This window comes from Chlamydotis macqueenii, chromosome 26 (assembly GCF_036417535.1).
Source record: "Chlamydotis macqueenii isolate bChlMac1 chromosome 26, bChlMac1.mat, whole genome shotgun sequence".
Classification (NCBI taxonomy): domain Eukaryota; kingdom Metazoa; phylum Chordata; class Aves; order Otidiformes; family Otididae; genus Chlamydotis; species Chlamydotis macqueenii.
This window is the reverse complement of record NC_141581.1, coordinates 4,652,166-4,678,459: the sequence shown is the minus strand read 5'-3', so window position 1 is coordinate 4,678,459 and position 26,294 is coordinate 4,652,166. Positions and strand designations below refer to the sequence as shown.

Below are 26,294 nucleotides of genomic sequence, written 5' to 3'. Positions count from 1 at the left end.
CTAAACAAATAACGGATACAATGTATGAAAATGAATTCACTGGTGCTTATGAAATACTCGAGTGTGCCTCAAAGAGAGTGCATCATAGACACAACTACTGAACCACGCACATTAGGGGGAAAAAAAAAAAAAGGCAGCTTACTCCTAGCAAGAACTGCAACCTTTCACACACATCCAAGAAACAAAAAAGCTTCCAGCTACAGATGGCTGAGGTCAAGCCTTCGGACTAACCATACGTACTAGGAACACGTCACACAAAACCCCAAACCAAGACATTCTCTGTCTTTGCAAAGGCGTTCCGTTACATTTTGTCATGGTGTATTCCAACAAACAGCTTCAAAGAATTTTCAGACACTGTTTCTTATCGGAAGGCCACACTATTAAAAAAACATTCATCCCACTGTACAGATGTGTCAATGAGCAGAGAAAGGTTAAGTGACTAACCAAAGGCTGTGTACAAATTCAGCCACAGCTTTGTGGAAAACAGCTCTGTTTCTGTTTCTGTTGCTGCTCGTACTTCTCTCTGCCTTCTCCTAAACAGGCTGGAACCTGTGCTTTTATGCAGAAGAAATCATAAAGGGCTGGGAGTTCTCATGGACTGGCATCAACTTCAGCCATGCCAAGAAAGCGGAAAAGCTTCCCTCCTACAGCTAGGCTTGAAGAAAACCAAACCTGCACTGCTGCGTGCAGCAGCTGCGGATCCCACACAACCTAGAGCTGGCTTTATTCACAGTCTGTAAGAAATGGGGAGGAAGGGAGGAAAAGGGGAAAAGATTAATTGCACAAGGATGTGCACAAATCTTTCCTCTTCAGAGCAGGACACAAAATATATTTATTTGTTTCCCTATGAAATATGTTAAAATATTCCTCCCTTAATATATGTTTTTACAAACCTGTAATAGTTCTGGCAGAAATTTCAAGCCCTGCCAAGAAAGCTATTTGGACTGAATCCTTAAAGAGAGGGAAAAATCAATTGCTACTGTAAATGATGGCGTATTTCAGTGAGCACAGATTTAATATTGGGAAAAGACTCCACTGATATCTCAAGAGAAATAAACACCAGCAGACAAGATATTTACAAACGTGTTTGAGAGAGATAGCTTGCCCCAGTTCTTCACTGAAGTGATCTGCCATCAGTGAGCAGGGCCCTCACCTTCTCCTCCCTCAATCACTTTGCTTCTCTCCTCTTCCTCCAGCTCTGGCCCTCTTTTCAGCTCCTCTTTGACTTTCACATCTTCCAAGACGGTTTCAATAGCCATGACGTCCCCAAGAGACTTCTGATCCTCTGTTTTGTGTCTTCTGGGCTGACTTCTTTTCCTGTGAGACCTAGAAGTACAGAAGCGTGGTTTAACAGAAAAGAACAGCCTGCAATATATAAAACCATCACTGACTTAAAATGCTGAATACAAAACAAAAGGATCATCTTCGGAGAGAAAACACGAGGTAGCTAGTAATAGCTACAGGGCAAAAGAGATATCTGAAAGGAAACAGATGAACCTTGCGTAACACAACGTTTAAGATCCATTCACAGCAGCCACTAATTGTCAGGGCTCCTTGAAGAGCTTTTTCCCACCATTACTAATGTAAGCTCACGAGCGGCAGTTAAAATTATTTTAATTGTATTTTAAATCTATTTTGCTTGTATTTCACAATATAGATGAAAACTTGCTATAAATCCCCCTTTCATCCTCTGCCTCCATTCCATCATTTCTTTTCAGTCTGTACGTGCTTCCCTTTGGCAAACTGCTGGAAGTCTGCAAAGCACCATCTTCCAGCCCTGAAACCTTACTCAGCCCTGCCAGCTTCTACAAACACCGTACAATGAACGCGTACGCTGTAATCAATAGACGGGCCATGATTTTCCAGTAGAGTAACTCACAGGGTCCAAGGTCTATGAGTAAAGCTAGCTAGGAAAAGCCAACAGAAATGCGACTCTTTCTAAAGAGTCAATGTCAATAAGACAGAGATTGCAGCAGCCTCAATGAAAAGACAAAAGCAAATTGAGAAGATGGGACAACACCTTTTGGGTAGGAACCACGTTAGGAGCCCAGCACTCTCACAGCCACTCACTCAACCCCACCTCCTCGGTGGGACGGGGAGGGAAGACAGGAAGAACAAGAGTCAGAAAACAGGTACAGCGAGACAAAAACACTTTAATGGGTGAAGGAAAGAATAAAAATAGAAAGAAATAAGCAAAGGAAATCCACTCACCATCTCCCCCAGGCAGACCAGTGCCCAGCTAGTCTCCAAACAACAGCCACCTTGGAAGCTAACCTCCCCTTCTTCTTCTCTGTCCCAGTTTTTATCACTCAGCGTGACGTTATACGGCATGGAACATTCCTCTGGCCACTCCGGGTCAGCTGTCCCGGCTGCGTCCCCTCCCAATCTCTTGCCCACCCCCAGTCTGCTCACTGGGCAGGGGGGAGAGCGGGAACAAGATAAAGCCACGACACAGCGATAGCCAAAACATGGGTGCTTATCGGCGCTGCTGTAGCCACAAATCCCAAACACAGCCCCGGGGCTGCTACGGAGAAAGCTACCTCCATCGCAGTCAGACCCAGCACCATTTTTTTGCAGGATCTATCAAATAGCTGCTCGACTGTTGGGTTTAGGTTTAAGTCTAACAAGCTCTCAAAAGATTCAGAGACCTGCAATTTTTACACCATTTTTAGCACAGAGATTTTTTTTTTTAAAGCATCTTCCATCTGGCCTCCTTGTTCCGAGCCCTCGCATTTACCATCCTCTAACAAGCTGTAAAATGCCATCTCACCGCGTTCACCGGCCCAAAACTCCAGAAAAGCTGAAATTCAGCGTCCCGTTCTCAGAGCCCAGACACTGAGCTGCTAATTAGGTCTGGAGTACGATGGAGTTAAGAGCCCTTAATCAGGTCACCAACAAAGAAGGAAGGCAAAATATCAACCTGAGATGAGCGTTTAATAGAAAAGAAAGCTGATCTGTATGCACGGTAGTTTATAATTGCCAGACTCTAACATATGGTAGCCCTCCAAGTATAGATGTTAACTTCCCACCTGCAAGACACTCATCAGCAGGAACACACAGCTGAACACAGAAGGATCAACTTTTCTCTTCACCCATATTCTAAGGACACACCACCTTCTCTGCGGGGGAAAAGCGGGGTGGGAGGAGGAGATAGACCTGCAAGGACTTCTCTGTTGCAGCTGGAACCTTCCACAGTTGTTGAAGAAAGCATTGGAGTAAAATCACATGTTACAAGCTATTAGTAAAGCGTGTGTTTGATTCCCGTGCTGTAGAAATGCCAGGTAAAAACTAAATCACAAAACTTTATAACTGCAGTAGATAAAAAAGATCTTTTGGCAGTGCTCTTCTGCCTCTGAAGTTGTGGGGAAACGAAGAGAGGCAGAAAGCACACCATTTAAAGAAACTGTGCCTCCAGAACGCCCAGCTGAAGGCTGCACATTTCCAGCAGTGAAGATGTTCTGTATCTGCCGCAATTCACGTACCAGAAGCGGACTTTTTGTGGACTAGACTAAAACAGCCTCTCACTGAAGCCATACAGTAGAAGTTTTTCAAGGTAACTAAGTGCGAATGACCTCAGAGAAGAAATAACACATCTCTGCAGAGTTTAAAAGCTACATTTTCAAGAGAGTTGGCAAAAAAAGCAGCATTCGTATTCTTTGAAAAACAGACCACAAAGTGACTTAAATTAAGTAGATACAACCGTGAAAAGGTTCAGGCAGAGGTGAATCCCATCCTTCCAGTAAAGCCCAGCCTGCTGAGAAAAGTCAGTCTTCAAGTAAAGTTATGTCTTTCCAAGACGTAAGCACAGGAGAGAGACTACTGCTAAGCGGTACTCAGCAGCTTCAAAACTGTTTCGGGATAATACTGAAATAATCTAGGAAACAACGAGTAGATAAGGGGGGAAAAAGTACCTGGATTTTCGCAATAGCTCAGGTTAAGAGAGAGGCGTCTCTTCTAAGCAGTAGGATCAAAGAGGGAAAATAATCCTTGGTGTTCACATAGTAGCTTACAGTAGGCAAACGTTACAAATACCTAAGTAACCTCTAACAGATTCCCAGTTTCCAGATGTGGAAGAAAAAGAACCAGGGAGCCACTGGAGTTGAGACAGCCATTGCCCACAGAACATAAATCTCAACTTCTGACTCAAACGCTGCTGCTTTTCCTGAAGCTCTCTACAGAAGGAATGGCTGGGAACATTTTAGGAAGATAACCTCTGGAGTGGAGCACCATTGCAGAGACCAGTTATCTGCCAAAATACCCTATTTCTTACATTTTTTGGAGCATGGATTTAGTGGTGAATATGCCATCCCATGTTCAGCATTTGTAAAACAACGGACAAATCATTTCACATAGAAAAGGCAAGACACAGGACCACCAGTCCAGAGCAACATCAGGTGACTGAAAACTCCTGGAAGACAATAAAGACCAGTGCTGGAGAGAGTCTCTTACTAGTATGTTCTCTTTTTCTTTGCTAGAATGCCTACATAAATCGGCTGTCAGCAGATTATTAGGTCAATAGTTTCTAGACTGTTTCTCAAAGTCCCTATCAAAGATGGTCCCAGAAACCTAAAGTCCATTTAAAGCTTTCTTCCTGGATTTCAAAGAAGTTATATTGGAGCTGAAATTACGAGTAGAGTATTACATCTGGATGAAGCAGTACAATTTCCAGAGACTGCCAACACTCACACCGAAAATTCAACAAATACCAGAGGAGAGCAGCAAGGAGGAAGCTTTGTGTGCTCGCTGCAAGCACTCTGGGTCACAGGCAGAGCAGGAATGAGACCAATGTAAAAAAGAAGGGCAAGGGAGCATATGGAAGGGCACCCACTTTACATCTGAGCACATTAACGCCCTATGATAATTCCATTTCCTAGAATACAGAGTCTCATTCTTCAAGTAAGCTTGGTGAGGAAGGAAAGTTCTCCCATTGGCAGCCCACGTCTAGAACACTCCAGAACTGATCCCTGCTTCAGCGATCGGTCAGCTTTATCCACAACCAGCTATTCCTCACACAGCACTGCTCATTCAGTGGCTTAACCGCACGCTCAAGAATGGAAAACCAGAACAGGTACAGCTGAGCTTCTCTAGTGACGCAAGAGGAGATCTCAGAAAACTACGCAAAACCAAGATGAAGTCTGAGAAACCTCAATGCCTAAGCATTTTCTGTGCCCTTTCAAGGAAGCAGCCGTGAAAAAACTAACTGATAAAAGGAAAGCACTTTCCGAGTTACTATTTTAAGAAACTTGACATGAAAAAGAATGAAGTCACTTAAGTTGATGAGGGAAGTCACATACCGGTGTTTGTTGTCCTCTTCCTCATCTCCTATCCTATAAAGCAAGATTCCAACAGGAAAAGGTTAGCATGCCAAATTTTCAATTCAAGCATGCTGTAACACAGAAAATCCACAAACTTGTAGAAAATGAATACAGAGATCAAAGAAAGCACAGAAAGGCATGCATAAAATCCCTTTTGCAATTGATGGGGTTTTTTCCCCTCCTGCTTTCTGATAAGTGAAGCTATAAATGTTTACTAAAGATTTTTTGTCTTCAAGGATAAGAGATGAGATGTGAGGGAGCGCACAGCATCCTGCTTTCAGAAAACACATGCTTCTAGAACATTTAAAGGAAACAGAAAAATGAGGGAGCACATTACCCAAGACAAATTACATGAGGAAATGTTAAAAAAAAAGAAAAGAAAAAAAGAGAAGAATTCAAACTATCCAAAGTAAGAGTTTTAGTGTTTAAAATCTTAGCAATTAAAATCAAACACAGTGCTCAGACACAGCTTTTTCTCTTTTTCACCCCCCCCTCTTTACCTGCGAAGCAATTTAGCCTTCAACTCCACCTTTGTCTCATTCCAGGCATCTAGTTCCGGGCTAGTCAGAGCTGTGGGTTTCATGTGGTCCAGGACAGTAATGTCTTTTCCTTGTTTCCATAAATCGTAACGTTCTGGTTGCAAAACCCTCACAAAGACATCCATGGAAATCTTCACCATATCTTTGCGGCAAGTGCACTGCAAGAGACACCCAGACACCAACATCACGTTAGGGCAGAGGAACGGTTTTTTTTGAGTTTGCCTTTCTCCAGAGGCAGACTAACACTCCACCCCCGTCGTCCGTACGGCCTACGGAGGGTTGCTAGCGTGGGTCAGTGCCAGGAATGGCGTTGACACACACATGGTTATCTCAGCCCCACGGAAAGCGTTGCCCCTACCTGCCCTCGGCAAAACCAGAGGCGGTACAAGCTGGCACGCTCTCGGAAGGCAGTCGAAGACTGTGTTCCCAGAAATTTTCTTCTCCCTCTCCCACCAATCAAGCTAAAACTTCCTGGTAACCAACACCCAGTACACTCCTCATCTACCGTCTGACAGCCATTAGACAGCAATAACTTTGGCTGCTGTTGACCAGGGCTGAGTCTGATCTCAAACCTACGTTCCCTCCATCAGCCAGTCTCTTGCGGAGTTTCTCAGGCTGAAAAAAGATTATTAATATCATTTTATAACTGAAAACAGCCTTAAAGGAACAAAAGGCTGACCTAGCGAACAAGGTAGTTAAACTTCATAATTATTCCTCACGATATTGCACGTAAATCCTTCACAAGACTGTGGAGAAATAAAAAAAGGCTACAACAACACTGACATTCTGCATCTAAACCACACGTGCCTAAGCCAAAAAAAATGGGCATTTTTCATTTCAACTAGCATGTGCTCATTAAAATTAACCTCTGGAACCATGCTCCTGCCATTGCACGTGTCTACACAAGGGCTACGCACAGGCGGTTTCAGTTGGGTATCTGCTTGCTCTGGTGAAGCACAGAACTACCAGACTGAGCTTAGCAAGGCGATCCTCACTCAGGACACAGATCCCAGACTGAAAGAGCACGTAGCCTTTATAAACTTTTAACTCAAAAGAAGGCACGGGATCAAAGAGGACACAGCAACACACCAGTGCCTGCTTGCCGCACAGGAGCTTCAACGGCAGCTTTGCTGTTGGGTGCGAGAAGCCGAGCCCCCTCTTGGTTCTGCTCTCAGGTGCAAGGCTTTGCTCAGTACGCACTTGCACTACATCGCCTTTCAACTTCAAACTGAGGATGAGGCGATTACAGCCCCTTTGCAGGACTCGTTCGTCACCACACCTCTTCAAAACTGTTCTAGCCTTTCTCTTAGCAGAAATGCATGAAACTAACCTTGCTTCTCCCCTTTCTTCTTCCATTTTTCACTACCACTATGAAAAGATTTATGGTCATCATGGAAAGAGAAGAGAGTCTTTCTGTGCCGTGCGCAGCTATCCCACTTCCCTCCCAACTCCTGCTTTTATTTTGCAAAGACTTCTGCTCCGCTCTGACTGGGAGAGCAGTAACAACCCGAGTGCGCTGAGTGGGAAGGAATTAATGGGACAGGCACTTTCAGGAAAACTCAATTCACTTAATGAAAACCAGCGCGGGACAGAAAGGCTGGAGATGTAATGCAGCCAAACACAGATGGTACTCACGCTTCAAACTCCAGGCCAGGCAGAAACTTCCGACCGGCACCTCCATCAATACCGGCTTGAGAGACTTGTACTGAGCACATTTTCAAGCGCTTTTCCTTAAGAAATTTTAAAAGCACCTGTGCACTGGTACAAAGAGGAATACAGAGCACACCCCACAGCACACATCATCCCCGAGCTATGGAGACTGACCTCCTCTGCCTTCACACAGCGTCAAAAATGGCTTAAAATGGGGACAGTCCACATTCTGATCCTGACCTGGAACCAACACGCTGCCACACACAGTGTCAATTCCTTCAAATCGAGCGGAGCAAATCCCAAGCCAGATAGGTCTGAACCTGAACCACCGCCAGTTTGAGAGTCTCAGGAGAACGTAAGGTACACACAGATTACGGAGAATCCCCATACTGGGCTGTCTGGATGCTATTCAGAGAAACGACTCTGTGGGCTGCAATCTCCGCCGTGCCACACCAGGGGCCTGCAGTAGCCAAGTTCCTTTCTTTACACGAATCTAACATGATGTATGTTTATATTTCAATTTTAATTTAATTTTATTGCTTTCACACTAGCAAGCATGAATAATTTACAAAGCCTCTCTCCTCTGGGGCTTCTTCCGGACCGTACAGCTACATTTCCTCAGCTGCCGCAGTTGTGTCACGTTCACGTTCCCATAATGGCCAGGGGTTTTTTTCCACACCCTCCCCTCCGACACAGCAGCAAGATCCTGCTCAATGCAGCAGATGCTTCCAGTAAAACTGGCAAAGGGATCGTGCGTGGGCGTTAGCGACGGGAGAGGGAGGAGAATGGGGGAGATCGAAGAAAGAGACTGCGGGTAGAAGGGCAAGCAATTTCCTTCGCAATTAATTACCTGCTCTATTCCATTAGAGCAGGACAAAAATAGCAAGCTTGTGTTTCCCTGTCGATGATATCCATTTCCATGCTTTGCCTCCCTTTCCACACACACAGTCATATTTCTTCCAAAGCATTTAATTGCTGTCATAAACGCATGCGTTTCCTAAGACACACCATGCCTACATCCCCCACCTCTGCCTCACCCCATCCCAGGTTCTGCAGAACACATCCTTCCAGATCCCATTCTTCCCCCTCAAATTCTACCGCTTCCATATTCCAGGATTATTAAATGAACGCGCCTACGCTCAAACACCACCACTACAGAGAGATACCAAACCTTGTTTCCTTTAGCGAGCCAAAACCGAACCACGAAGCCCCGATTCAGGAATTCACACACCAGTGACTGGTGAAAGATTTAAGATCGACCCGGTCACCCAAAGCGCAGATCATGACTAAACGGCAACACGAAGAATATACCTGTCACGTCAAAATGACGGGGGAGAAATTTAAGGAACTCAGATCTAATCAAATCCCTCCCCGGCCCTCTGCTGTCGTTCCCCGTTTGGTAGCCAGAGCACCACACCAGAGTGCTGGGGCACAGCGAGGCTGTCGGAGCGACAGATGAGACAACAGCAAAAGTAACAGAATATTCACAACCACGACCTGCAAGGATCAGGACAAGTCCTGAAAATGGAGGTGGAAAAAAAATAAAACACAAATCACAACAGTTTTAGGGTTGGCTCTTCGCCTTCGCTTACAGGGGATCTGAGACCCAAACCAACAAGAGGAGCTTCCATATTCACCAAACCTGCGAGAACTTAATTTGTTCCATCTTCTGAAGGCTCTCCCTAGCCTCGTCTCTCCTTCCTCACAAGCTAACAGCTTTGCCACCCACACAGGAGAAGAACACGCAAAGGTAACCTGCAGTCTAACCACATGCAAAAATACTACACGGAAATGCACAGAGCGAAGCACTTTTCAAACACAGAAAATCAATACTTTTCCTCTACTTATTATTTTAATATCTGCTGTTCAAAGTGGGAGACTGGTGAAATATTTGACCACAGCAGGAACCCTGTCTCATCAATTATAACTCAAACAGTGATAGCAGGGAATTTGTGGCTACTGAACATGTAACCGTTACCTTATTTGCAGTATTTTTTTAAATAAAACTGCTATAAGTCTATATAAAATAAAAAGCCTGTCTCCTTGAAGTAATAAAATCAAATGATATATGGAAAAACGCAACCTCATTCAACCTCAGCCTTCAGCGCCATTTCTGCAAGGATATTTCTGTCATTGCCCAGCTGCTGACGCTAAACCGAACCCCAGCTCTTTCATAACACAGAAAAAGTGAATGTGAAAGAACCCTCCTCCTTCTGAAGAAACAGCCACCAAAATGATAATCTAAACGGGCACCTCAAGGAAAACTACTCACACTTAGATGAGGTCAGGGCCCGCTGCACAGTTGTTTTAAGACTCAGCCAGCATCCCACTCTGCCTTAACGGAAATTTAAATATAAGAAATCCAAATACACTCAAAGCTGAAGTTCTTTCAGCCATTATGCCATCATTAAAATACCAGACCAAAATCTTTGCTTAAAAGCTTTTCTATCTGCTTTTACAAAACACAGAAGCCTAAGAGCAAGTCATTGGGAAAGAGAGATGGTTACGTTCAAAGGGCAGCCAAGAAATCCTTGCAGCATATTACAGGAACACACACTGCTAGCGCAGACAGCGCTCCTAAACCTCTCTCCATAAATTCCCAGGACAAGGGATAAAGTTTCAGCTTTTGGGAGAAACACCAAGTCCTCCCAGTACAATACTCCTAAGGAGGTATCCAGTTTGTTATTGGGTTACAGACGTGGTACGCGAGATGCAGTCAATACTCACCCAGTACGACAGAACAAACCAGCCTGGGCTCCAGTTTGGTTTTCCCTCCGCTCCCAGAGCTACATTTCCACTCAGAGCCTGGACCCTGTCTCGCAGACAGCCCAGGTTTCCAAAGTGACAAAGGCACACGGACTGCAAGTTTGTGCCTGAAAGATGAGTGGCAGGTATGCTGCGAGTAAATGAGGAGTTAAACCTTGAGAAGAAGGAGAAAAAAACCTAAAATGCATAGTTTGTGTGTTTAATGGTTGGTACTTGTGGAAGAGAAGATGAGTCTTGACCCCCTGGTTTCTAGCGTAATTACCAGCATTGCTCCAAGTCTCAAAAACAAATCAGTTCATTAGGAAACCCACTGGAAATCCTCTACAGAGCTTCATAAACAAAACAATTAGGCAAAGATTTCCAAGGACTCCCCCTGGTCCCGGGCTGCAGGGCATGCTTTCTCCTTGCTTGCTTCCTTAACTTGTTTCCGTAATGTTCTGTGAGGATTTTTGTGGGTAGAAAAGCTGGGTGAGCCTGGGGAGTCAGATTTACCCTGCTCCACTTCATCGGCAATAAGAGGATTCTGATTTAAGATATCATATAAAATGCTACGTGACACGCTTCATTTTAGGCAAACAAAGTAAGAACCCATCCCACCGGGTATCAGGCTTCTGCCGATATGTTACATGGAGATTCGGCTGGGGTTCAGTCGTTTTTTGGCAAAGCCATTTTGCAACCTCTGCCAGAACTCTCTTTTATCTTTATTCTGTAGACTACACCGGTAAGGAGACCGCCTGCTCCTGACTCTATCCCAAACACACGCAATCCTCATTTCTGTAAGACGAACACAACCACAGCTGAAGGTTGGTCAGGGGGATCACCTCAGGGGGGTCCCGAGTTACGTGTCCCTGTTCAGGCTGGAAGAACAGGGAAGGAAATTCAGTGCTCTCAGCATCGCTACAAAAAAGGGATTCTATGAAGCATCGGCTCCTTTCTGTTTTGACAGACTCACTCCAGTAATAAACAAAGTAAGACTTTTATCTGGTGGTTATGAGGTAGTCGATAACATCAGAATGATATTCACTATCTCAAGGGATGACTTCTTCTGCATCATGAGCTTTGCAGCTGGTGAAAAGCCTACCACCGACCACTTTGGTCCAGAGAAAACACGCCAGCAGGTCAGCGCCCTGCGCTCACGCGTGAAGCGAGTGGCGAGGACGAACTGCCATGGCTTGGCAAAGATCTACAGCTCTGAGGTGGCAGACACACCAGACAACTCTTGCTAAAGTTATCCTCTTATCCTCCTGTTTGATCATCTGTTTTTTATCCATTTCCTTGAAAAAGAAAGCTGAATGCTCTGCTGCATTACACGCCTGTAACCAGCAGATGAAGCACTGAAACCCACCATTTTGCATCCCGTGTACGACAACCAGGATCTACAGGCAGTTTATAGAAACATGAATAATTACATCTGGCGGAATACGAAGCGTCGGTATCTAAAGTGACAACCGAAGATTTGCTTCTAGCACACTGTGAAATCCTCTCCCCTGGTAATAACGAGTGTTCTTCAATAACATTCTTCAAAAGGATACAAAGCTGAAAAAAATATACTTTTTGCAACTTCAAATGCTACAACTCAGAATCCAGGGAGGGCTGATGGATAAATAAAGGAGGCAAGACGTTGTATATCAATCCTAAAGGAACAGCAGACCAAAGAAAGCACTTCTGTCTCCTCCCTGGAACAATCCAGACCCAGCTCCACGCACGTTCGAAGCAATTAAGAGTTGGGTGAGCACCCAGCAGAAGCAGGATCTGAATCCTGATGACTGAGATTAGGAAGCACCCAGCTATGAGCCGCCCCACGAAAACCCTGAAACTGCGAACTGGGAACCAAACCAGAGGAAAATCAGAAGTGTGGCTATCAGGAAAGACAAATAATCAGGCAAAACAGAGTTTAAAAAAAATTAAAAGAAGCTGTTCATAAGCAAACTGCTCACCCTGCACTGTAATAAAAAGTGAGCTTTATTTTTAAAGCGTTCTTCATGCAGAGAGTGAAGAGGCAGCAGGGCCACAAACATCGCTTTCAGTTCACTGGAAGAGTTTCTGTGGAGGACATCAAAAAGGAAAGGTACCTGATGAGAAAGCGTAATGCCAATTCGCAGCTACTCTACACTTTTACACTGCCTTCCAGAGTTCCAGCATCACCGTTTCTGCCATTCTTGAACAGAAAGCACTCTTTACTTATTTATTCTGAAGCGAAATGTAAGACTGCTCTTTCCTTCCCCACACCCACGGCCCTGCGTGTCACGCCTGAAGCAATTCCAACGCAGCAAGGCCAGCGGCACAGGACAGCACAAAGCTAAGGCAGCTTTAAAAAGAGATTTTTTGATGGCCTTGCCACACCAGCATCCCCAAAGCCAGGTGACCCTCGAGCCTCCGCTCTGACACATGAATGATGGGGGCTGTGAGACTTCATCAGGGACTCCCGTGCGACAGGGACGCCGAGTGAATATCCTGCAGGGAGCACATTCTTCACATCGCTATTTACTGAGGCCACAAAGCACAGCGCAGCCTCCGCGCTATAAATCACAGGGTTAGCAAGGCGGAGAGAGAACGGGAGACTGCGTCAGCCCAGCAGCACCAGGCCTCCTCGGGCGCGGGGCAGCTCTCCGTCCCAGGGATCCCGCAGCTTCCATCGCCGGCTCCCAGAGTCACCCTGAGCTGCAAAGTCATCGCTAAGCAGCACTGAAAAAGTCAAGAAATGCTTTATCTTGCAGTAATTAAGCTAAAGTAAATTGCACAAATAGGCCTACTCTGTTTAAAAAAAAAAAAAAAAAAAAATTCGATCCTTCCCAGTTGAGTGCTCTGAGGGTTCCACCAGACACTGAGCAGAGGGAGCGAGCTGCCCGAAGTCCTCACTGCCCCCAGCTGCCTGCCCCGGGGTAGAAACGTCCCATTTGCTGTGAATCCAGCCCTCAACAGTTTATAATTACATTCCGGGTTTGAAATTAGTCTCTCAGACGGCCCTTCTCAAGGGCAGGACATCCAGAAGGGACAGGCCAGGTACCTGCTTAGCACCCATCCATCCGCACGGACGTCGGTCCTTACGTCCAGCAGCCAGGCATCCCCAGGACCGAAACCCTGGAAACCCCCAGGGGTACTTTTTCTGCTAACAGAAGCGTTAGCGTTCTTCCTCCGTTAACAAAAATGATGACAAGCAACCTCCCAGTCAGTACTTCAGGAGGAGATCTCGGAAAAGAGTTGATAAAAACAAAGCTCCAGCACCCTTTCAGAAAAATAACTGTCTCCTTCCCACCTCAGCATGAAAAACACTGTAAAAATTCCTCTTTATTGCACAGAATCGGTGCTTTGCGGAGAGAAAGGCATTAGGGATGCTTACAAATAATAAAAGAAAATAAGTACCAAAAAAGGCGGAAGATTTTGTACAAGAGCAATTTTGAATTTGACAAAAATTCCACAATAGATTTTTTTTTTAAGTATTCTAAGCTTAAAAGGTCTAATTAGAGTCAGTTAAGGCATCCATACAAAATAATACAAAAATACTATTCTGATTTCCCATATTTCTGAGACCAGTTTTACAACAGTACCAAACAGTTTCTGCAAAAACCTCATGAAATTTATTTTCCTGGAAAATAATGACATCTTTTAAGAGAAAACCTACTAACATTGGAATAGGGAGAAGCTACCTTCAGTTTTACAAGGAAAATTATATGCCAGACAACTTCAAATTACAAATACTTCAAATGTAAACGCGAGAGCTGTTATTCCAATGTTATACCAAAAAATATCACGTGAGGAGAGGGCTCGGAAGCAATGAGCTATGTGAAAGACCACAGTCTGAGAGCTTGAAGACGGCTTTATAGATCAGTCAAATCCACACAGAAGAGTCTCACTCGTCGTCCCCTCCTCCCCGGAGAAATGCCTCGGCAGCGGGGCGGAGGCCGGCACGGGAACGCTACGCGGGACGGGATGAGGGCTGCTGAGTTCAGAACATAAAAGGCAGGATTGGGAAGGAAGGACAACTTGACCCCATTTTATGTGGAGATAGATAACTCCAGCACTGTCTCTGGAGTAAACAGGAGATAAAAGGAAGGGATGAAAATGTCAGCCGATGGGAACACCGGCGCTGTCAGCCCCAGCGCCCGCTGTTAATGTAAAGGAGAGTGCAAGAAATTGTTCCCCTCCCATCCACTTATTTCCAGTCCAGTTTGCAAAAGAAACAGAAAAGCCGACCTGTGAGGTACGCTTGAATTTCTTCTAAAACCGTACACTCCAAAAGCGTGAATACCTTAGTGAGTACCAGGAGGCTCACACGCCACCACGGCCCCAGGAAGGGCCCTCTGCTAAAGCGCTTGGCTTCCACAGGGCTGTTCAATCACACAGCTGCCAAGGCTCCTGGCTGTCATCGCTGCCTCCCAGAGCTTCCAGAAACAAAGCAAATCCAAGCAGGAATGCAGAAAGGAACTGCAGGCTCATGAAGCAAAACAAAAGAAAAAAAAAATCTGATGGTACGGAATGAAAATTATCATTCAGTGCCTTTCATGCACCAGGCCTTCTTCAACAAGCAAACAGAGAAAAGAACATGACAGAGATAATGGAAGATAAATGACCAGAGAACTCCAACTACAGAGTACAAAGGAAAATATTTCTCCCTAATTTTCTAGGCTCTGCCTATGCAGGTAAACATTAACGACAGTGCACACAAATAAAACCATCCCTGCTCACTGTTATTTAATCAGTAACGTTACGGCCTAAAGCAGGGTGTTCAGATTACAGCTGACTCCTCAAACATCGCGCCAGCATCTCCAACACCACAAAAAAACCACCCCTTTTAACTCATTTCTTCTGGATCTCTTTGCTTTGCAGGCTGTGACAGACCGATACTCATTAGTCAAAACCATCCCTGCCAGAGTTTGATCTCCTCATGTAGCACAGCAAAGACGGCTGGAATGAATTCCCAGCACGTATTGGGAAAAATCTGGTGGCAGCACAGCAGGATTATCCATGGGAGCCCCCAAACTAACCGCAGGTCTCTCCTACCCCCAAAAAGTAACCGACAGACGTGCTGCTCAGCCTCAGCTTTTCACCCCGATCGGGTGGAACGGGCACGCTGTGGAGGGCCCCAAAGTCACCTTGACTAGAAAGCAGTCGGCTGCCACACAAGGTTCCTGGAGGCCAGATGGAGACATTGACAGAGACAAGAAATGGGATAACAGTTAAAGAGCTGTTAATTCTTACTCTTCCAGGCACAATGTCCAGCTGCAGGCAAGACATCTATTTCCCAGTGGTACGCCACCATATAATTAAAGACATGAAGCAGAGGAGAATGTTATACCCTTCCTCGGGATCCAAAGAGACTGACATTTGCTAAGAGCAGGGAGCGGTCAGTCCTGAGGATTTACTCCCATCATGAGAGACGACGCGAGTTTCGTCTGCCACATACTGGTACTCAGCCATGAGGCTGGAGAAGCCATTGTCGGAAGGATCGGCAAATCAGACGTAAGAGGCAAGCGCTGCTGTAACTAAAAAAGCTGAAACGTGACCAGGGACAACCTGAAGAGAGGAAGCAGAGAATTCTGCTGAACGTTTGTGGTGACCAAACCGATGCCAAAAGCCATCGGTTCTCAAATTGCCCACCTGAGCCTGGGACACGCTAAACAGCTACTGGAGATGTCTGATACAGACGAAGACACAAATTTATCTCTGCGTACTGGCCCTCTGTAATTAATGAAGCTGTTTTGGTCAATATGTTCTTACAGGAAGAGGCTGCTTGTCAGCAAGGGTTACAGCTTCCACCTAAAGACGTGAAACCCAGCATCACACCCTAGCTATCGTCACACATGTACCCTTCCAGTTCCCCTGAGCAGTCCTGACAGACACTCCAGAACCTCTCACCAGGTTCTCAAAAGGCTTTGCACCAAACAGGACAGTTAGTTTATTCACAGGTATTCACCAAACAACTTCCACTTGAATTTTTAAGCATCTGTTCATCCTGGTTGAAGGTTCACACAGATACAAGTGTATTTACCCACTACACAACTCTGCAGCCATTGCTTTTTTTTTTGGCTAATGCTGATGCTTGTTCTACAATTAGAGCAGAATCAGTGTCTAAGAAGCTGATCTTTAAACTTCAGTCTGGTGGTTATGCATTTTTACAGCCCGGGCAGGTTCTGCTGTGGTTAGCGGAACATCTCATCCATCTGGCAGGCAATTAGCACAGTTCTGTCTGCGTTTCTCCAAGGTGAGCCGGTCCCTTCCTACGTGAGCTCTCTTCTACGCTACGCCACTGACATCCATCGCTCTCAGCAGAGCAGAATCCAGATTTCCTCCCCAGGATAATGTCCAAGAGAACACTACAACTGGGTAATGTTGAACCTTACCTTGTCACCAGTCTCACGGGTACTGGTAGGACAAGCCAGCAGCACTGCTAACCTGAGGGAAGAAGAATCGGCTTCCAGCCAGCTGGTTTCAGCGCAGGAAGGGTACGGACCTGCAGTGACGCCCAGTCGAGTTTCCAATAACTTTATAAATGAATACGTGACAAGAAAAAAACAAAAAAAAACCAAAAAACAAAACACAAGCCACCTGCTCTGATGTGGGCAAGGGTAATCTAATTGTGCCTGAGAGCACAGAGATCAATATGGCCTTTTTTAAAATGTAGTCAACCTGCAGCAGTTAACCAAAAACTCACACGCTCCAGGATGTCTCCATGAATTCCCTCTCCACAAACGTGCAGGCAGGTCAAGTGTACGCACTCAGCTGATATTTCATTAAGTCCCCGTTTAACTTAAAATGAGATTTAAACAAACCTCGTGCCCTTACAGCGTAACAGCACTCACAGCTCATCTGGAGCCTGAGAGCAAGGTATCAAAGGGTTAATTAACACGTAGGCAGCGCGTGATTTAGGCAATATTAAATGGAAATCTCTGAACAGACAAGTGTCACCGAGTGCAAGGGAAATAAATTGGGCGTCTCCTTCCACACTTCAGCTTTCTCTCCCCAGATTTGCTCCGAGCTCTCCGTGCTGCTTGTTCAGTAATTTCACGCTACGCTGCCTAACAATGTAAGCATGGAGGCTCAATCTAAACCTGCACTTCCCAAATGTCACTTGTTTGTGAACACATGGCTGAACCCAAAATTGCTTTGAATATTAGAGCGGTGCCGGCTGGCACGGCGGTAGCTAAGGGTCTGTCAGGATTTCCATGATAAACCCCTTTTCCTGGGGTGTAATACCATGGCCACTCGCCACAGATAAACCTGGCATACAAAGTCACAGCAGACAAACACGATTTTTAAAACGTTCTAACCGAGTTTGCTTGGCTGTTTGTGAGTTTAAGACACCTCACGCTGACCTGAGGCCTCTCACAGTTCTGGGTTTCTCTTACCATCCCTTTAACACCACAACAAATTCAAACGTACGGCTCCTGCTCCCCCCAGCCTCAGAGCCTCGATTCTTCCCACAGCCTTGTCTCCAGCCTTGACGGAACACGAAGAGATTACCAACACCAACCTGGGGTTCACTGCTTCAACGCTGGCGGGGGACAGACAGGACAAATACATGGCTTTCCAGCAGGAGGATTTTTCTGTTGTGAGGATAATTTCAGTGGCAATTACTAGCAATTTAGAGGTTTTACTCCACTGGCACAGTGAATTTGTGTATTTTATATTTCATGGCATATTTCATTTTTATATTTCGTGGCACAGCCACCAGCGTGCCTAACAGAAGATGCTTTTACATCACTGTCGTTTCAGAAATGAAATAATAAAATCTGTTTATTTTAGAAAAGGAGAGAGCTCAAATGCCAAATTTGCTGGCTAACAGTGGAGTCCTTGAAACCATGGGCTGAAAGTTACTGAAAAAAATAAACAAGACAGACACTTCACCTTTCGGGAGCTTGCTTTCCATGGGATGAGCTTCTCAGACACCAATTTTTGTGCCACTGTATAGTCAAAGACTGCCTCTCTGCAGTTGCTTAGAGAATACCAAAGAGGGGAAAAAAAGCTCCTGTGGAATGACAACCATCTTCCTTTTCTAGTTAGGTTAATGATGTTCACTTATTTAAAAGGAAAAGCAGCATGGGGTTCTTTTTGTGATTCTACAAGATCCCTTGAAGCCTGCAGCGCCAAACCCAGCGCTAGCCTCCGGAAGCAAAAAAGGGTGACTCACATTAGTCACAAAGCAGCCACTCAGGCTGATTAAGACACAACATCGATCGATCGCTATCGAACGTAATTCTGTGCAGAAGGTTTCAGCTTGGCTCAAAAACGGCCGAAGGCGTTACCGCAAAAAGGGGCAGGGGTAAAACGGGCGCCGCCAAGGACCCTAGGGTCCCAGAGCTGAGAAGAGAACGATTCCATTCGGTAATCATCTACCCTGTACTACTCCAGAATATAAACCTCTGTAAAGGAGAAACGAACATCGGCACATTGTTCCACAGACCGAGACGCAGATGTGGCTGCAGTTCATTCTGAACAGAGCTGGTTTTGCCCAGAACAAAGCATTAGGGTGCCTTACAGAAGGTACAGTCCGGCTGAGCTGACAGAAGCAAGCTAAGCGAGGGAGGTATCACCAATGCCACTCTAGAGTGAAAACTAAGTCTGCTTTCTGGAAAGGAACATCTGAGGCAATTTTAAACTGCTGCCCCACTGTAATCATTTCACCTTTCCCCAAAGACTTGTGTGGATCTGAACTCTAATTTCAGGATTCACAGATCCTGTTGGTTCAGTTAAGCTGATCCGTTATACTTCACAGTAAACACGAGAATGCAGTACGTGTGCTGCCACGAAAACCATCGCTGACTTCAAAACTCTCAAAAGTAACAAAGCATACAAGAAATTTGCCCTAATGAGAAGTAGCCACACAAAGCTATTGTAGCACAACTCTCCTCTTTCGACTTAACTGAGAGCTTTCGTACAGCGCATAGAGAAATTCAGCTATTTTCAGAAGGTTACTATTAAAGCTTAGAAGTATTTCCAGCTTGTTCTTTCCCCTTCAATGTGTACCTAATGAATTGTATTCAGTTACATCAGCCATCTTATTCACTGTGAAATGCAGTTTAGATGCATCAGAAAACTAAACCTGACTTACTAGTTTCAAAACAACCTCTTCACAAGGTGTCTGTAACACCCAGCATTTGAGAAAGTCGTTACTGTGCCCTCAAACGTTACGCGAATGATCAACAGGCATCAAACAGCGACATGGCACAAAGGAAGAGTACGCTGTCAAAACAAGCCTGCTTTCCATTTTGTTCTGAAGGGTATGTCTCCCACTCTCATCCCTTTGTGTTCCATGAGCTAGCGGTTTGAAGTAACCCCTCATTCAGACAGACACCTACTTGGGTTGCCATTTTTCCGTAGTCAATCCATCGTAAAGTGGCAAAGTTGGTGGACTCGGCGCAGTTGAAGCCGTGATTGAAGCCAGCATGGTAACCATAAGGAAAGGTAATCATGAACTCGCCGGCTTCCTGGGTGATCTGAAAAACAAAACACAACAAAATCACGGTTTAAATCTCTCTATTTCAACTGAAGGGTGGGCAGAACAGCCACTGCTACATCTTAGCTAAACCTAGAACAGTTTCTTGTTAACTGCAGAATCACTGAAGTATTTCTATTACGGAAAAAAGACAGTACAACGGATGGAAGGGGTCACACGATCGGAACTGTTTAGACTCACAGGCTCCAGTTACAAAAAGGCCTCAGGCTGCAGCATCCCAAAAGATCAATAAATCTTTACATCACGACCATTACTTCAGCTCATGCTAAGTCCAAGTCCACAGTCCCACCACCACCACGGACACTCTCCACTGCAGGGTCCTACTGAAGCACATGCTGCCTTTCACTGTGTTTATTTCCCCACTTACATTTATCAGTCTTACTCCCATTTGTTCACCCAGAAGTCAAAACACCCTAAAAATTACGGCCCAACATTTGTCTACTTAAGTAAAATTAAAATAACAACAAGCCTAATGGCCATTATTAATACGATGTTTAAAAACCCTGCAGACTACAGCTGTAATCAGAGGCCAATCAATTTGCGACGCTTCTAGAAAATCCTCTTTTCGGATCTTATGCAGAAGAGACAACAGAGGTTTTTTTTCCATTTTTAATGGTTAGAGCACAGCACGGATTGTACGAGCAACCGGCAGCGAGCAGCGCGCTCGGTGCAGTCCCGCCAGTGCGGCTCTCCGGCTCAGCCAGCGTGCGACAGCACCGCCCCGCTGCTGATCAGGAACGAGACAGAATTTGACCTCCCCTGTCCTTCCAACCCAGAAGCGCTGACAGACCTTTCGCAGCAGTCGCACGACAAGCCGCTCCCTTGGGATTCCTTCCCACCAGCAGTAACTCACAAGCCAGCCGCTCAGAGAACTCACGCTTACGCACACAAGGATGGGTCCAAGCAGAAAACATGAACAGGCAGAAGTTAAAACGTTTCCCCACTTGGCTGGACTAACACCTAAACTTGCTAATGTTATTAATGCTAGTGGAATAATTAAAAGAAAAAAAAAAATAATAAAAACTGATAGGATACAAGCTTCCGCAGTCTTTCTGGATGAGAGGTGCTGAAGTGCAGTCCGCACCCAGCCCCCCAGCGCATCCTCCCACCCAGCCCCCTCCATAAACCACAGCAGAGCGCCAGATTGCTAACTTCAGGAGACAGAAAGATTATGTTTCTGTCAGGAAATCTACATCCTGGCGTCTTCATTTCAAGCCCACAGTGTATGTCCTCCGTGTCACTGCTGTCAACATTATCCCTCCAATAAATTAGAAAGCCCTCAAGATGATGGATAGGCCATGCAGAAAAGTAATAACTATTGAAGGAAAGCCAGCACAAACTGCCACTCACAGAGAAAGCCCTGGATTTACTGACTGCTGCGAGCTCTTGAAGAACAAATGGAGAAATCAATAGCAGATTACAGAAATACACATTTTTAATTATTAAAAAGCTATAGTATTGATCTGTTTCTTTTTTTTTTTCCAGAAGTAAATACTGTTATTGAGATTTATAAATGCGTGCCTACTGGCTTGATTGAAATCTGCCAGGAATTTCGATGAAGGGATCCTATCTCTGTTTCTAAAGAAGAGTGGCACATGTTCACTGCTCCTGAATGACGGCGATCCTCCTTCAAAAGCTGCTATTTCAGGATGGGAGGCATTCAGATACAAGCTGCTCAGACTAGAGAGATCTCCTCCTCCTCTTTACATTTAAAGCCACCCTTCCAGTGAGTGTCATAGAGAAGAGAGACGCTCTCATAAAAAACCCACTTCCCCCCGCGCTCTGTAGCATTCCAGAATTAGGAATTACATTCAAGTAGCATGTTAATAATCCCTTTTCCTTTCAAAAAGAAAGTTTGGTTTTGACAGTAATGTTGTCCTCTATGTGTACACTGGCCTCTCCTAGCTTTTTGTAAAATAGACAAGAATCTGATTCTTGTCTAAGTTCTCCATATATACTCAGAACGAAGGAGACACCAGACAGCAATCTGCAAAAAACCTTCATGCCAGAAGTCAAAAGATTCGCAGTGGGAAGCCTAGCTAAGCAGGAAAAGACTCTACCGAGCAATAAATGAGAAACTCCCACATTTAAACCCCTTTGTACCCCGTCCTTATCACCAGACAGCTCAGGACAGCTGATGAGGGATAAGCTTGGACAGAAAGTTTTCGTCTGCTGCCGTTTGACAGACTCCTTTGCTCCTCTTGCTTGGTTATTGACCAGAAATCACTTATCAATTACTAGTCAGTGCCACTTCCCTCAGAAAAACAAACGCCACTGTGTATTACTCTGGAGAAAAAACATATCCACCTACAACACTCAAATACTTGAAGTCAGAATCCCAGAAGGGTTTGGGTGGGAAGGGACCGTTAAAGCCCACCCAGCCCAACCCCCCTGCCAGGAGCAGGGACACCTCTATCAAAAGCCATTTCTCCGAGGGGCATCTACACGTTAAACTGAGGTGCCTCCCATATTCCAATCCACATCTCCACTTTCCTGAAATTTATAAAGTGAAAATCCTTACCCAAAAATTCAGATTCCACAATTAGACATTTTCATCATTATTTTCAACCAGGTGTAGCAAGTACCCGTGTTTTCACACTGCGGAATTCTGTTCCACAGATAAAATTACCAAAAAAAATGCTTTGCTGCACTCCACGAACAATTCAATACCAACCATTCCGGGCAGACTAGGCCAAGACCAGCCACTGATGTTGAACCGCAGGCACCGCGTTGCTTCGCGCAAGCCTCCCCTGCACTGACAGCAAACTCATCTGACAAGCCAGATGATCACGCTTCAAATTTCATTCATCACAGCCTTCCGCTAGGAAAAACGAAACAGTCTCTGGAGCAGTAAATTGAATGAATTCATCGTTTTTACACTATAAAAGAGCCAAGATCTTTTACTTCTATCTCAAAGAATCACCAGGCTCATCAAACAGGTGATACACTTTGTCTCAGGTGGGCTAAGTCTAGCAAAACCATGCTTAAAGAAAAAAAGATGACCAGAACACGAGAGTTCTTACTTCGAAAATGAAGGCCATCACACATAACTACAGCTGACGATGAAAGGGGACAGGGAAGGATGAAATCCCTTCAAACCAGGCATTCTTTACACTTCCCACTGGAGCTACGAGTCCCAGCACCTCTAACTCCACTCCTTTCCCCAGACCTGAAGGCTGCACTCGGCCACCCTGGCAGGACGTGCTCTGTGCGGCACACACGCACACAGCAGCAGTTGTTTGGTTCTGCACAGACACTAAATCCGTGGTAAGCACGCTTGGTGAGGAGATTTACTTCTTGCCAGAAGATTTTAAGAATAAGCATCTTAAAACGATCATACCAAATAAACATGACTCCTCTTTCAAATAAGATGACTTAAGAGATTTGTGGATCCTTACTGGCTCAGCGTAGAGCGAACGCTTACGCAACAGAGACTCAGCAGGTCTAACTCCAGTTTTTTGTTCATACCAGATCCGGGAGAACAAAAGTCTGTGTTCAAGAATCACCAGTGAGTTACACCGCCTCCCGATGAGCCCCAGCATCTGTATTCCGGTTTGTCCCTCTCTACCTGGAGAGGCTCCCTAATTGACAAAGTCAGTTCTAGCGAAAGCAGTCACGAGGAGCAGCACTTCATGGAAAGGGTCTCAGCCAAACCACAAATCCTCGCTCCCAGGCAGCCACCTGGTTTAAACCGATAGGATACATTTAGCATAATAATGCATTTAGAAATTAAGCAAATTGCTCCCCAGCGGCTTGCAACGAATCGTTTCCTGAGAAGAGGGGTGCTGTGCTTTGTGCGCCTTAACATCTTGCCAGCGCCCTCGCTGCATCCTTTGTACGTACCCGGTCAAATGGAATGCCGTACTTCTTCAAGATCGAGGGCGAAATGAGGGTCATCTTGTGACGGAGGAAAGCATCACATCCCTGAGAGCTTCCTGGAAAAAATCCTGCAGAGGCATTAAAAAGAGGAGTATCACTATCGGAATACTCTACCCAATCATTACTTACGCACAGACAAGCTGACAAAATGAAAACCTGCCTCAATACATTATATCGATTAAAACAACAGGAATACAAGTGAAGACGCCAGTAATTAGCACATCCCTCATTGTTTAAAATACCACATAAATTTTGTGACAAAAGCTGGCGTGTTGAGGCACCCAACTCTAAATTCCATTCAGGCTGAGCGTTAGCATCTAAGTCTTCTATGCTTGAGAATAAGCAGCGTGGTCAAATCTCAGTGAAACCCTAGCAAATTAAGAAACAGAACCCGGCTGTCTCAAGTTCTGCCTGGTACCCTAAACCCTCTGCCACCCATTTTCTGACCACGGACAAGGAAAGAGCGACAAGCACGCAGCATCAACTCCAAACACTGCTGTGTGCTTTTTATTCCTTCTCCAGCGGGCTGCTATCCTGTTTCTGGGAGAGGAATACAACTCATAAGATTCCAGACCGATCTACCCTACATACCACCTCCCAAAGGAAAAAAAACCGAGCATGTAGATGTTAATATTCTGCAAAAAGATTGAAAGTAAACCAAAACATATCCATCACAGGGCAGCAGGAGGAGGGACGCTCGTTCACCGGCCGCAGTGGTCACCAACAAGCCTGGCAGAGACGCTACGATCTGACTCGGACAGCATCTCAACACTACGAAGTATTAATTTCTACCTTAGGAGCTATAAGATCCATGCAGAGCTATTAAAACAAATAATTAAAAATACTAAAATTATGGCAAAAACTAAGCAAACTCCTTGACGTCAACACTTTCCTCCCAGAAATGCCAGCTAAACCGACGTAACGCCACTTTGTTCAAGACCGGGCGTTCCACTCCAGGCAGGTGATTCAGTAACAAACTGTGTGTTTATAGGGATTAAAAACATCGCCATTTAGGAAAATAAATAACCCAAGCTCTGGAAACAAAACTAATTGATGAGACATAATGGAAGGGGTTTCAGAAAGTGAAAAGGATTACTGGATTGCGTTTTTTTATATTTTTGTACTAAAAGCATTTCAATTAAAATTATGACTGTCTGCTACCCAGCCTGTCGTCCCTCTCCGCAGTTCCTCTTTTTAATGCACAGTTTAAGTGGCTCTCATTAACGCTACTAATAAAGAAGCACATTTTAAGTGATTAGCACCAATAACATGGCAACACATTAGCATTCTCTCTGTGGGCTCCACAGCTCTCCCAGTGAGCCCATTTACAGCTCAGCTATTCATTTTCCGTATTAATCGCACCCGCATTTCTCCACAGCAAACTTCTTCACAGCTGAAGGCAGAGGACGGAGGATGCCCAAGCAGCAACACCGCTCCGTTGTTGTTTCAAGACCTTACCCATCCCCATTTCCAAAAGGCACTAAGCAACAGAAAACTAAAAGAAAGCCGAGATCACTGATCATTTGCTTCTGGTTTATACACCGCCAACCCCATCGATGCGCCTCAAAAATTGATCATCAGTAAGGAACAAACAGCAAGAGACTTAGCGTGACTTACATCAGACTTCCGTCTGGTATTTCAGATTCTAATACATGAAAAAGTAACTTTTATAAAACCTGGCAAATCACTAAACCGAGCTGTAGCTTTGTAAGGCAACGCTTCTGAGCGGCAATTTTCAATAAGATCTGTGTCTAGGGGTCGTGGCTCTTGGTGTACAGGAGAACGCTACCATGTCCTAAGACATCTACAGCCATTTATTCTACATTTATCCTACGCAACCAGCTGCTTCTTTCAACATCCTCCTCTTTTTCATTCACATAAGAAACAGTCAATAGACTGCCACACTATCAGCAAGAAACGCCACTACTCTGAACTTGTCTACTTTCTGGGAAAAAAGTATCAGAACTTTTTTTTATTTTGCATCAGAATACGGTCTTTCAGATTTTCCTGCTAGCTTCTGCTGCACTAACTCGAACAACAGATTTACATCACTAAAGTACGCCTCATTGAAGATGAACCATGTAGATTTTGAGTTAATTATTCGGGGATAGGAGCTTTTTTTAGCTGGGCAGCACTTAGAACATTTGCAAGTGAACAAAAATAGCAACAAAAACCAAACACAACATCCACAAATGAAAAAATACAGACTTCTGCAGTCAGACATCTTCCCTGAACCTTCCAGCCTTACCCACCAGAAAGCAGCAGGAATTCCAGGGATGGAACGCCGACGTCTGCGCCTGCCGCTGTGCCGGGGGCGGGCGGCCGCTTACCGGACAGCCTTGGCAGGAGGTCAGGCACCAACTCACACGCGAGGTTTCCACAGCCAAGGCCGACACTTTGTAAGGTCAAAAACTTACAGCCTGGCGAGAGGCGGACGTTTATCACAGCTTGAGTTGGCCCTGCTCTTTTTTTTTTTTTTTCCTTTTCTTTTCCTTTTCTCATTTTTTGTTTGTTTTAAGATGGCCTTCATTGTACTGAAAAGACAAAGGAGGACCAGCGAGGGTTCTCAGCTCACGGACAAACCTCAGACCATTGCACAGGGAGATGCCTGATGGGCCTCTTCTCAAACCCATTTCCCCATGGAAGCGTTTGGTCTCAATGCCTCAAAATCCAAGGTTTTTTCTATCAATT

The 26,294-nt window shown here is 45.1% G+C and overlaps 1 protein-coding gene across 2 annotated transcripts in view; it reads right to left on the bottom strand.

Moving 5' to 3' along the window:
- The window catches only part of KDM4B (lysine demethylase 4B), an 87,060-nt gene that overhangs the window by 26,064 nt on the left and 34,702 nt on the right, over nt 1-26,294 (bottom strand). Inside the window, exons 7-11 of one of the 2 annotated variants that reach the window (XM_086767231.1) lie at nt 23,568-23,671; nt 19,567-19,704; nt 5,816-6,012; nt 5,295-5,327; nt 1,154-1,326 (exon numbers count right to left, since the gene is read on the bottom strand). In XM_086767231.1, coding sequence (XP_086623357.1) covers nt 1,154-1,326; nt 5,295-5,327; nt 5,816-6,012; nt 19,567-19,704; nt 23,568-23,671 — 645 coding nt within the window. The remainder of the gene's footprint in view (nt 1-1,153; nt 1,327-5,294; nt 5,328-5,815; nt 6,013-19,566; nt 19,705-23,567; nt 23,672-26,294) is intronic. The other variant, XM_086767232.1, reaches the window with a different exon arrangement.